The 10785-nt window shown below is 63.0% G+C and overlaps 1 protein-coding gene across 1 annotated transcript in view; it reads right to left on the minus strand.

The window, feature by feature from the left end:
- LTBP4 (latent transforming growth factor beta binding protein 4) overlaps positions 1 to 10785 on the minus strand; it is a 30287-nt gene that overhangs the window by 8142 nt on the left and 11360 nt on the right. Inside the window, exons 6-22 of the mRNA XM_015407648.1 lie at positions 10720 to 10785; positions 10328 to 10450; positions 8398 to 8562; positions 8156 to 8329; positions 7679 to 7771; positions 7459 to 7590; positions 6242 to 6367; positions 6028 to 6147; positions 4823 to 4948; positions 4502 to 4627; positions 4099 to 4224; positions 3879 to 4004; positions 1819 to 1944; positions 1555 to 1677; positions 1017 to 1148; positions 327 to 449; positions 86 to 211 (exon numbers count right to left, since the gene is read on the minus strand). The exon at positions 10720 to 10785 is cut by the window's right edge and continues 1 nt beyond it. Of these exons, the coding sequence (XP_015263134.1) occupies positions 86 to 211; positions 327 to 449; positions 1017 to 1148; positions 1555 to 1677; positions 1819 to 1944; positions 3879 to 4004; positions 4099 to 4224; positions 4502 to 4627; positions 4823 to 4948; positions 6028 to 6147; positions 6242 to 6367; positions 7459 to 7590; positions 7679 to 7771; positions 8156 to 8329; positions 8398 to 8562; positions 10328 to 10450; positions 10720 to 10785 (2133 nt within the window). The remainder of the gene's footprint in view (positions 1 to 85; positions 212 to 326; positions 450 to 1016; positions 1149 to 1554; positions 1678 to 1818; positions 1945 to 3878; positions 4005 to 4098; positions 4225 to 4501; positions 4628 to 4822; positions 4949 to 6027; positions 6148 to 6241; positions 6368 to 7458; positions 7591 to 7678; positions 7772 to 8155; positions 8330 to 8397; positions 8563 to 10327; positions 10451 to 10719) is intronic.

Consider the following 10785-nt stretch of genomic DNA (forward strand, 5'->3'; position numbering starts at 1 on the left):
GTCCGCCACCCCCCCCCCCGCCCACTCCACGTGACGCCTGACCCAGCCAGGGGGCCCTCCCCGCGCTCCCCCAGCCCCCACCTACCCAAGCAATGGTGGCCGTCCCGGGCGCTTTCGTAGCCTTGGTCACAGATGCACTGGAAGGAGCCGGGCAGGTTGTGGCAGACGGCGTGGGCGCCGCACAGCGAGACATTCCGGCACTCGTCCAGGTCTGCAGGGCAAAGGAGCGAGGTCGAGCCCCTGCCCACCCAAGCGGCCCCCCCGGGGGCCATCTCTTGCTCCCCCCTCCTCAGCCCAAACAACCCCCCCCCCCCCAACCCCCCCACCCCCGGCGGCCGTGGCTTCGTATCCCGACTGACAGCTGGCCACACACTGGTAGGACCCCGGGGTGTTCTCACAGCGCTTCTCCCCGCACAGCCGGGCCCCGTACGACTGGCACTCATCAATGTCTGCAAGGAGAGCAGTGGGGGCTGGGGGGGTCTTTCCAGGGGGACCCCAAGACTTCTCTTCCAAAGGGTTCCCCATCCCAACTCTGGCTTGGAGACCTCTGCCCGGGCCCAGAAGGACGGCCAAGGCCCGCCTCGGCACTGGGGGCAGTTAGTGAGACCCCCGTGTGCCAGTCTGGTGCAGTGGTGAAGTGCGGGGATTCTAATCTGGGAGAACAGGGTTTGATTCTCCACTCCTCCTCCTCCACATGCAGCCAGGTGGGTGACCTTGGGTCGGTCACAAGTTCTCTCAGAGCTGTTCTCTCAAGGGCAGTCCTCAAGAGAGCTCTCTCAGCCCCACCCGCCTCACAGGGGGTGTCTGTTGTGGGGTGGGGGAGGGGTGGGGTGGGGGAGGGAAAAGAGATTGTAAGCTGCTCTGAGACTCCGAGTGAAGGGCACGGGGTATGAATCCAATCTCCTCCTCTTCTTCAGAAGGGGCCCAGGCCCACCCAAGAGGTCAGCTGCAGCATCCCTGGAAGCCGGCCAGCCAGCCAGCCCCCCCGTTGGTCCCCCTCGGGGCTTCACGCTCACCCACGCAGTCCCCGCTGGGGCTGACTCGGTAGCCCCCCTGGCACTCGGCCACGCAGCGGTAGGAGCCGGGAGAGTTCTCGCAGCGCTGGGCCCCACAGAGGGCCGCCCCGTACTCCTGGCACTCGTCAATATCTGGGGGGGGGGAGAAGAAGGGGGGGAGGCAAGCTACAGCCTGGCAGGATGGCAGCCTCCTCCCAAAGCAGGAAGGAGCGGCCGCTGGGCTTGTCAGGGGCCCCCTCGTGCGCAGGGGCCCCCTCTGCCAAGCGGGGAGAAAACAGCCGAAGAAGCCCCGGGTCTCGTGCGAACAGTCGAGACCGAGGCAACTGCAGGGTCTGCAAAGAGGGGGGCCGGCTCGAACCCCCAGAGGGGGCTGCCTCAGAGGGGACCCAACCCCAGGCGTGGAGAGACACTCCCGAAGTTTGGCACGCGTCCTGATCAGGACCGAGCCATTCCAGGCCCCCCGTAGCCCAAAGGGCCCCTTCCCCAAATGGCTGGCCCCCACAACCCTCCCTCCCTCCCTCCCCCCCCGGCTTCTCACCGTCACAGGAGGCCTTGTTGGGGCTGCTCCGGGCGCCTGGCGGGCAGTAGCAACTGAAGGAGCCCTCCGTGTTGGCACACCGCCCACCAGCACACACGGCACTGCTCTGGCATTCATCGATGTCTGTGGGCGAGGGGTGGGGCAGCCATGAGGCGCGGAGGCGGAAAGATGCCCAGAGGAGTCTCCAGGAGCAGCCCCTCTGGGGCTCTGGATCCCCGCCCTCCCGGCCCCACCGGGTCCCCAGGGGCTGGCCCCACACCTTACCCACGCAGGAGGCCCCGCCCGGGCCAGTGGCAAAGCCCTGGGCACACAGGCAGGTGTAGGAGCCCTCCGTGTTCAGGCACTCCCCCCGCGGGAAGCAGAAGTCCCCCTCCAGGCACTCGTTCACATCTGCGGGTGGGGAGGGGAAAGAGGGTGGGCGCTGGAGATCAGATGCCTTTTGCTGCCGGGTTCCCACAAGTGCTCTCCCCCCTCCCCTTTGCAACGCAGAGGTCAAAAGCACCGCTCCCGTCCCCCTGCTCAGCTTGGAATAGAGCGGCCAGCCTCCAGGTGGGGCCTGGAGATCTCCCGTTTTCAGGGGTCATTTTGTAGAAAAAGAAGTGCAGGAGCTCATTAGCATAACTTATTTGCATAGGCCACACACTCCCTGACTTCACCGGAAGTGTGTCAGGAGGAAACACCCACTGCTCAGGCTCCACTGGACTCTTTTGAGTTGCTAGCTATTGGGGGGAGGAGGAGAGAAACATGCAGATCTGTCCTCGCGGAGGAGGGAGAGCTTGTACCTGAATAAAACTTGGTCTTAAAGGTGTCACTGGACTGTTTTGGGCCGAGGGGCGGGAGTGGGGGCTCTGCAGCTTACCTGGCTGCTTCTGGCTCTGACTGAGGGCTGCTGGGAGCAGGGGGCGGGGCTTGTTGCATGTGCCCGCCCCCTGGGCTCTTTACTGCCGGAGCTCCGCTCCTGTGCGCTCCCGCAGGAAATGACCCCTGCCCGTTTTTACAACTGATCTCCAGATGACAGAGATCCGCTCCCCTGGAGAAAATGATGGCGGCCGGGAAGGGTTGACTCTGTGTGGCACTGCACCACCCCCTCCCCAAACCCCGCCCTCTCCCGGCCCCACCCCCAAAGTCTCCAGGTATCTTCCGACCGAGACCTGGCAACCCTCGCTTGGAAGGGAGAAAAGGGAAAGGAGCTCCCCCCCCCACTCTGCTTTCCGCCGCTCAGAGACCAAAAGCGCGGTTTCTGTCCCTCCCTGTCCAGCCTGCACCGCGGAGAGAGAAGAGCCGCCACTGGCAACTTCACTCTGCTGCGGGTTTGGGGTGGATGAGAAGAGCCCGATTCCCAGCTGTGGTTCCCATCGGGCTGTGAGTCCGCTTCTGACCCCCAGGCAGGCAGGTCCAAACCTGTTCAGTGTGCACTCCATGAAATCGCTGAGGAGTCGGGTTAGAACAGATAAAAGGAAGTCCTTCAGCCAGAGAGTGATTAACACATGGAATTCACTGCCACAGGAGGCAGGGGCGGCTACAAGCAAGGACGGCCTCAAGAGGGAATTAGGTAAACATCTGGAACAGAGGTCCATCAGTGGCTATTAGCCACAAGGTATAGATGGGAACTCTCAGTCTAGGGCAAGGGATGCTCTGTCTTCTTGGTGCTTGGGGGAGGGAGTGGGGGGGAAGAGTGGGAGGGCTTCTAGTGCCCTGGCCCCACTGCTGGACCTCCTGAGGGCCCCTGGTACTTTTGGCCACTGTGTGACACAGAGTGTGGGACCGGATGGGCCATTAGCCTGATCCAACACTGGCTTCTCTTAGGTTCTTAACAGGCTGGCTGAGAAACTTGCAGCCCCCCCATCCAGAACCGGCGGTTTGCTTTTTTGTGTTTTGCGCAAAAGACGCCCAGTGGAGGCTCCGTGTATATTAATTTACTCTCGGCAAGGCCTGACTCTCTGACGAAGACTCGCAGCAGGTGGGAGGCTCACCGACTTCTTGTGGCAGAAGCTCTTACAGACCCCAGCCCACGTCAGGAGACGCCCCTCGCATGGCAGATCTCGACACACCAAACTCTGACCAAGCGAGAAAGGGGGGGGGCACTGCTGGCCCCCCGAGGGGTCCTCCTGGGACTCCTCCGCCTGTCGGGCGGCAGTCGTGGACCTTGGGGGGTCTGAGGGTAGGTGCGCTGCCCGGCAAAGTCCACTGGTATGCGGGTAACGCCCACCCCACCCGCCTGAGCCACCCTGTGCCCAAAGCAGGAACCAGGCCCCCCGGACCCAGCACGACCGAAGCCCCCTTGACCACTGAGCTTTGACCCTCCTCGACCCTGTGGCACTCACCCGTGCAGGGGCCTTCGGTGCCCTCCATCTGGTACCCCCGCCGGCACTGACAGTGGAACGAGCCCTCCGTATTGGTGCAGTGCCCGTGGGGGCCGCACGGCGACCGGGTCGCACACTCGTCGACGTCTGCAAGGGCGCAAGGGCGCAAGGGCAGGTGAGAGGCCCGGCAGCCCCTCGGGAGCCCCCTCCCCTCCCCGAAAGCCGCCGCCCGCGCGCTCACCCAGGCACTGCTCCTCCGTCAGGCTGGCTCGGAATCCCGTGGGGCAGAGGCAGCGGTACCCGCCGGGCACGTTCTCACAGCGCCCAGAGCCGCAGGGGGGGGGTTCTTGCTGGCACTCATCGACGTCTGCAGGGGGGGCACAGAGGAAGGGCTCCGCAAGACACTCCAGCTGGCCTGCAGGCCCCCCATGTCTCCAGGGGCCCAAACGGTGAGCAGAGGGGGCCGTGAACGCTGCTGCTGCGCGGGACCCCGGAGGGACTCTCCTCCTCCTCCCCCCCTTCAGAGCCACTCTCCATCCCCAAGGGCCCAACCCCAGCGGGGCAGCCTAATTTCCGAGCACAAAGGAATCCCCACTGGGTGGGACGGCAGCCCGCCTCCCCCCCCCCGGTGTTGGGACTCTTACCCACACAACGGGTCCCCAGGGGGCCGGGCTGGTAGCCAATGGGGCAGGTGCACCGGTGGCCCCCCGGCACATTCTCACAGCGGCCCGGGTGGCAGATGGACGGGGTCTCCCGGCACTCATCCACATCTGCAAAAGCACAGCAGGGCCTTGGCGGTCTCCTCCTCCCCGCCTCCCCCCCCACCTGGCAGCAGTGGGCAGACAGGCTCTCTGCACACGCTCAGAGGCAAACCCTGCTTTATTGCTGCCTCCAGGCCCAGCCTGGCTGTCGTGCCAGCTCCTCCAGAAGGCTCACCGGGGGGGGGGGAGGGCCCCCCCCCTTACCCAGGCACTCGGTGCCCGTGGGGCCAGGCTGGTAGCCGGCTGGGCAGCCACAGCGGTAGGTGCCCGGAACGTTTTCGCAGCGGCCGCGGGCACAGGGGGAGGGGCTCTGGGAACACTCGTCAATGTCTGGGAAGAGAGGGAGGGAGGGCCGGTCAGGGGGCCTGCCTGGAACGGAGCCACCCACACACCACACACACACACCCATGGCTTCTGCCCCCCCCCCCTTTCAAGAAAAAACGGGCTCATTTACATTGGGATAAAATAATTCCTAAGAATGGGGGGGAGGGACTCACAAGCACGGAAACGGGGGTCAGGCCCCACTTCAGCCTCCTGCACAGGGCGGGCGGGCCGGGGGGGGGCTTGCTCCTCGCTGGCTCGAACCCAAAGAACTGCTGGGTGGGACCAAGGCTCCCTCTAAGCCGTGGAGTCTCGTGAGCAAAACTTCCACTTTGTGAGCGGCTGGCATTAGAGTTGTGAGAGAGCCATTTGGCTGCAGCATAAATTAGTTGGCTCTGGAGCCCCATCCTTCCTGAGCTAGGACAAAGAGTTGTGAGCCAGAGGTTCAAAAACTGTGAGCTAGCTCACACTAACCCAGCTTAGAGGGAACACTGGTCCCATCCAGTGCTCCCTCTAAGCTGAGTGAGTGTGAGCCAGCTCACAGTTCTTTAGTCTCCGGCTCACACACCTTTGTTTTAGCTCAGGAAGGATGTGGCTCCAGAGCCAACTAATTTATGCCGCAGCCCAAAACGCTGCCTCACAACTCTAATGCCAGCCGCTCACCAAGTAGGATTTTTGCTCACGAGAAGACTCCACGGCTTAGAGGGCGCCATGGATGGGACCACTCCGGGTCTACGCAGCCCCGACCCGTTTCCTGTGGCGACCCTTGCATGGCTGCAGAAGCTTGCAAGCAGAGCAGGACGACCGCCCTCGGCCCCAGCGGCACAACTATCGCCCAGACTGCCTCTGGACATGGAGGTTCCACTTGGCCACAGCAGCAGCAGCAGCACCCCCACACACACCGCCAACAGACCCATCTGCCTCCTTCAAAAAGCCCATCCTGGAGGCGGCAATGCTCTGCGGCTCCGCGGTGAAGCCCTTGGGTGTGGCATGAAGGAGCCACGCCCCCGCCTGCCTACCCCTGCCCCCCCCTTGCCCCAATCTCTCTCCACCCGCTGCTCGGATCTCGCCCCCCCCCCCCGGGTTACCTCGGCCCTCCAAGCCAGCCGGGTCATAGCCGGGAGGACAGGTGCAGCGGAAGGAGCCGGGGGTATTGTGGCAGTGTCCGTTGGCACAGGGCGGGGGGCTTTTCGCACACTCGTCAATGTCTGCGGTGGGGGGGGCAAAGGGACCAGGTCAAGGAAGGAGGGGCCCAAGCCCCCGTGCATCACCTCCCCCCCGGCGTGCCCCAGCAGGACTCACCCCTGCACTCTGTTCCGGACGGGTCGGCCTGGTAGCCAGCCCGGCACCTGCAGCTGTAGCTGCCCCGGGTGTTTTCACAGTAGCCGTTGGCACAAGGGCGGGGGCTCCGCCGGCACTCGTCCACATCTGGGTGGGGCACAAGGGGGAGGGGAGTAAAGCCCCAACTGCGGCAGCTGACGGGCACAGGCAGCCCCCCCCACAGCCTAGGGGCTACGCTGGTCAGAGAGGGCCCCCCCTCAGCGTTTAACCCCAGAACCCCCTCTCTGTTTCACAGCGTCAAACATGTCTAATTGGCTGTCATACATTGAAGAAGAAGAAGAAGAAGAAAACCGCCATGGGTATCCCACCCGACTCACTGTTTATGCTCCCCATTTATGGGCACTTTCCAGATGATTAAACGCAGAGTCCTCGATACTGAAACACAGAGGCTTCACACAGCTTAGCCAACAAATCTTGTTCCCCCCCTGGACTTTGAGAGGCTCCTCACGGTAGGCCGAATGGCCCCATATCCGCCTGGCATACAAGCACCGCAACAGCGCGGGGCCTTCTCTCTAGCAAGATTCAATGTCACTCCATCAGCAATCTTGCATGGGAGATATAACGACATCGTATAGGTGGACAGACTTTGCCGCTGCAACTCTGGATGCACTGAAACTGTTTTGCATATCTGTTTGCATGGTCAATTTTATGTGGCTTTACGTTCCAGAAATTGAAATCCTGTCTTAGCCAACATGACGAACCTTCCTGATGCTTTAAAAGTGCACCGGTCTTCTAAAGGACTCTGTTCCGGAAATATCCATGAATGCAGCCATGCTTTTATAGTCAGCGATAAAGCTACGTCAGGAAATCTTCCGATGAGTATGCTGCACTGTGCTCTATATGTAGGGCTACATGTGGTTTTAAATATGTATTCTTTTTTATAGCAAGCCTCTTTTAAAAGTATTTTATGCCAATAAAGGTGAACAGAACTGTTTCCAAGCACAGCTGTGGAACTTAGAAACAGTGTGTGGCCATGTGCAGACCACCTTTCCCCGTCCACACTAGGATGAGAACCACACGGCCACGAGAGACACTCCCAGACCTCTCCTCCTTTGAGCCCCACCTGGGCTCTCCAGGGTCCTCCGCACACCCACCCCTCGCTTGCACATCTGGCTGACGACAGGGCAGCCGTCGCCTCCTCCTCCAAGCCCCCCCCCTCTACACCCAGCTCCACTCACCAACGCAGTGGGTGCCCTGGGGGCTCAGCCAGTAGCCACGATCACACACGCAGGTGTAGCCTCCCTGGCGGGGAATGCAACGCCCCGGACCGCACACCTGGGGGCGCCGCTCGCAAACCCCTTGCCCGGCCTCTGCAGGAAGAAGGCAGGCAGGGTCAGCCCCCCCCCCTCGCTTCCTTCCCCACCCTTCCCCTCCCTTGGCTGCCGCCTCCGGCCCTACCTGGCGCAGCGGCTTCCGGCCCCAGCGACTGAGTGGGCACTGCCCGAGGGGGTTGGCGCTCGGGCAGGACTGTGATGGGCGGGCTCCAGCGCACTGCAGGGGAGACGGGGCCAGGGTGAGGAGACGGGGCCAGGGCTTCCTTCCGCCTGCTAGGCAAACCGCCCTGTGGCCAGAGCCCCTTCTCCGGTGCCCCCCCCCGCGCGCACCCAGGGTCCCGCCTGGGAGCAGGGGGCGGCTTATGCTGTGCCAGCCCCATCACCATCTCCCCTCCCCATCATTGGCACCAGCACCTTCTCCCCCCCCACTCCCACGCTGGACTCCACAGGAATAGAGCCACCCCCAGGCGGGAGGAAGGTCTGGCCGGGCTGGTGGAGGAGGCCCCTCCCCAAATCCGGCACCAGTGGACGGATCGGGCCACTGCGGGATCCAGGAAGGGTGCCATCTCGCCGCCACCACCCCCCGCCCCGGGAGACGTACGGATGGTGGGGGCTGTGGTCGTCGGTGGCTGCCTTGCCACGGGCTCCCGCCCACCGGGCTGGTGGCTGACGGGCACACGGGGCAGGTCCTGGCCCAGGAAGCGCGTGTCAAAGCGGAGGTCCGAGGCGGAGTAGTGGTACCCGGGGCCGGCCGGGCAGATCTCCTTGAATCCATCTGTCGAGGGAGGGAGTCGAGACTCAGGGTGCCGCCTTGCCAGGAGCCCCCGCCGCGCCTTGCCTCACCTGAGCCGAAAGGCGGGCAGCCCTCACAGCCGTGCCCCCAGGCCTTGCCCACGCGGCTGCAGCAGCAGATCTGCTTGGTGATGTTGCGGAGGATGGGGAGGGAGCAGCCCCCCTCCCGCAGCACCCGGAAGCAGGGGCCTTTGGCCTCCGAGATGACGTGGTGGGCTGCGGGGGGGGGGGTGAGAGAGAGGCGGCATGACCACCCTTCTGACCTGCAAAGGGCGCAATCAGGAACCCCCCCGCCCCCCACCGTGCCATAGGCGGGGTCCCGTTCTTCCTATTTTAGCCAGTAGGGAGCCCAGACTGGAACACCGTGACAAAGCCCAAACCCAAACGACCCCCAGAGCCCTTCCCCGGCACACCGGAGGGAGGGCCAGGACTCACACCCATGGCCAGCCTCCTTTCACCTGCCGCAAGCCCCCCTCTCACTAACGGGTTGCGTTCCAGAAGCTGGCCTCTAAGTGGCTGTTTGAGCTGCTGGAAGCCGCGTCCCCACAGAGGCACCAGCACGCAAGGGTGGCTGGGCTCCCAGCTTGGCCCACAGTACCCCACCACACCCCTGAGAGACGGCACCACGCTTGCGATGAGACACAGAGGGAAGCGATGCCGGCGGAAGACTGCGCCGTAGGGATGCAAGGCAGACCATAAAACAAGTGACTTTTCCCTTTTCTTCAAGTACTGGTGCTGCCCGGCTTGTGGGAAGCAGGTTTCACTGGAGAAGGTGAAGGGCCAGACAGTCCACGTTTGGGATTTGAATAAGCGCTCAGTCCACCTTCCCCATAGCCACACAGCCGTTTGTGAGGAGTGGGCTTTGGACACGTGAAGGAGAGCCCAGACAGGCCCAGAACACTGCTGTGGGGGGGGGGGAGACTCCTGCCCCCCCCAGCTGTTTTCCCACACCAAGACAGCAAGGGGGGGGGGAGACTCTTTAACTCAAGACTGAAGCTGAAATGCTTCCTGTTTTCCCATTCCTTCGGGAGCAGATAAGACAAACCACTTAAAGGCCAAAGGAAGCCCATTCTTCAAACCCAAGGCTCAACCCCCACCTCCCATTTAGTACCTGTGGGAGCTTTCCAGCTTTCTCCTCCCTCCCCCCCCCTCCAAGTTCCCACCTTGTGTGTGTGTGTGTGTGTGTCCCTGCCGACTCTGAAGCGGATGGGCCACTTCCTGTTCGTAAGTGTGGGGTTCCCCCCCCCCTGTTCTTTGAGCAGAATCTGCCTTCCCAGCAAGGCCTACAGAAAGCACATTTTCTGCACAAAAGTCAGCTCAAGGCTAAAATCCACTGTCTTTTAATCTTTCTTCAAACGCATGTGCCGGTTCATGGACTACAACTTCCTGTTCAGACTGAGCAGGCGGCTCCATAACTCGTCCACAGTTTTGCGTAGTCAGGCACGGATCTGTTCCATAAGAGTCTCCCCCTTTCCTCCATGTCGTGAGTTCTGGACCGTACATTCAGGGCAGGCAAAAAGCGTCCTGCTAATTCGGTTTCGCTATCCTGGCCACTCAGTCTCGGGGAAGACTCGTGGCTGCTTCTCTAGCACTTCCCCCTCCACCCACGGTCCTGCAGGCCAGCCAAAGTTCAGGGCAAGGGTATCTGGTGGGAAAGGCCAACCTCCTCCCAAATTCCGCCACAGCTCGGCTTGGGGTCTGGCACACGGGCCAAGGTCTTTTTTGGGTCACACTACCACCAGCAGACACCAGGGGGCAGCACTCACTCAGCCTGGCCGGGCACCGGATGGGGGTTCAGACGCCACCACCGGGCAGGTGTGCACGCAGGGGGAGGGGGAAGGACTCCCCCCCCCCAAAGGGGTGCCACAACCGACATGGCCATTCCACTGAGCAGACCCCGGAAGGGGGGGGGAGCAGGACACTTTTTTTGGGGGGGGGAGGACAGAGGGATGCCAGCCCACCGCCCCCTTGCCCCACTCACAGATGCAGCTGCTCCGAGAGGAGTCCAGGATGTAGCCCTCGTGGCAAACGCAGGCGAAGCTGCCCCGGGTGTTGGTGCAGTCCCCGTTGCGGCAGTAGCGCCTCTCCTGGCACTCGTCGACGTCTGGTGCGTGTGTGTGTGTGTGAAGACGGGCAGGAGGGTGGAGGGCACCGTGGAGACACGTCATGGCGGCGGAGGGCACCGTGGGGGGGGGGACGACAAAGAGCAGTTGCATCTTGTCCTCTGTGGTGGGGGCGGAAGGTGAAGCTCCAAAGCTCCACTTGAGGGCCCCCCACCCCACCCTCCGGCAACTGGAGAGCCAAGCAGGCCCTCGCCCAGGAGGGCCCTTGGGGTGGTCCCACAGCCCCTCCCTCCCTCCCTCACTCACTCACCCACACAGGAGCCGTTTTGCCTCCGGAAGCCCTGGGGACAGGAGGCCTCGTTCCTCCCCACCACAC

Source organism: Gekko japonicus, unplaced genomic scaffold (genome assembly GCF_001447785.1).
Source record: "Gekko japonicus isolate JY-2015 unplaced genomic scaffold, Gekko_japonicus_V1.1 scaffold1471, whole genome shotgun sequence".
NCBI lineage: Eukaryota > Metazoa > Chordata > Lepidosauria > Squamata > Gekkonidae > Gekko > Gekko japonicus.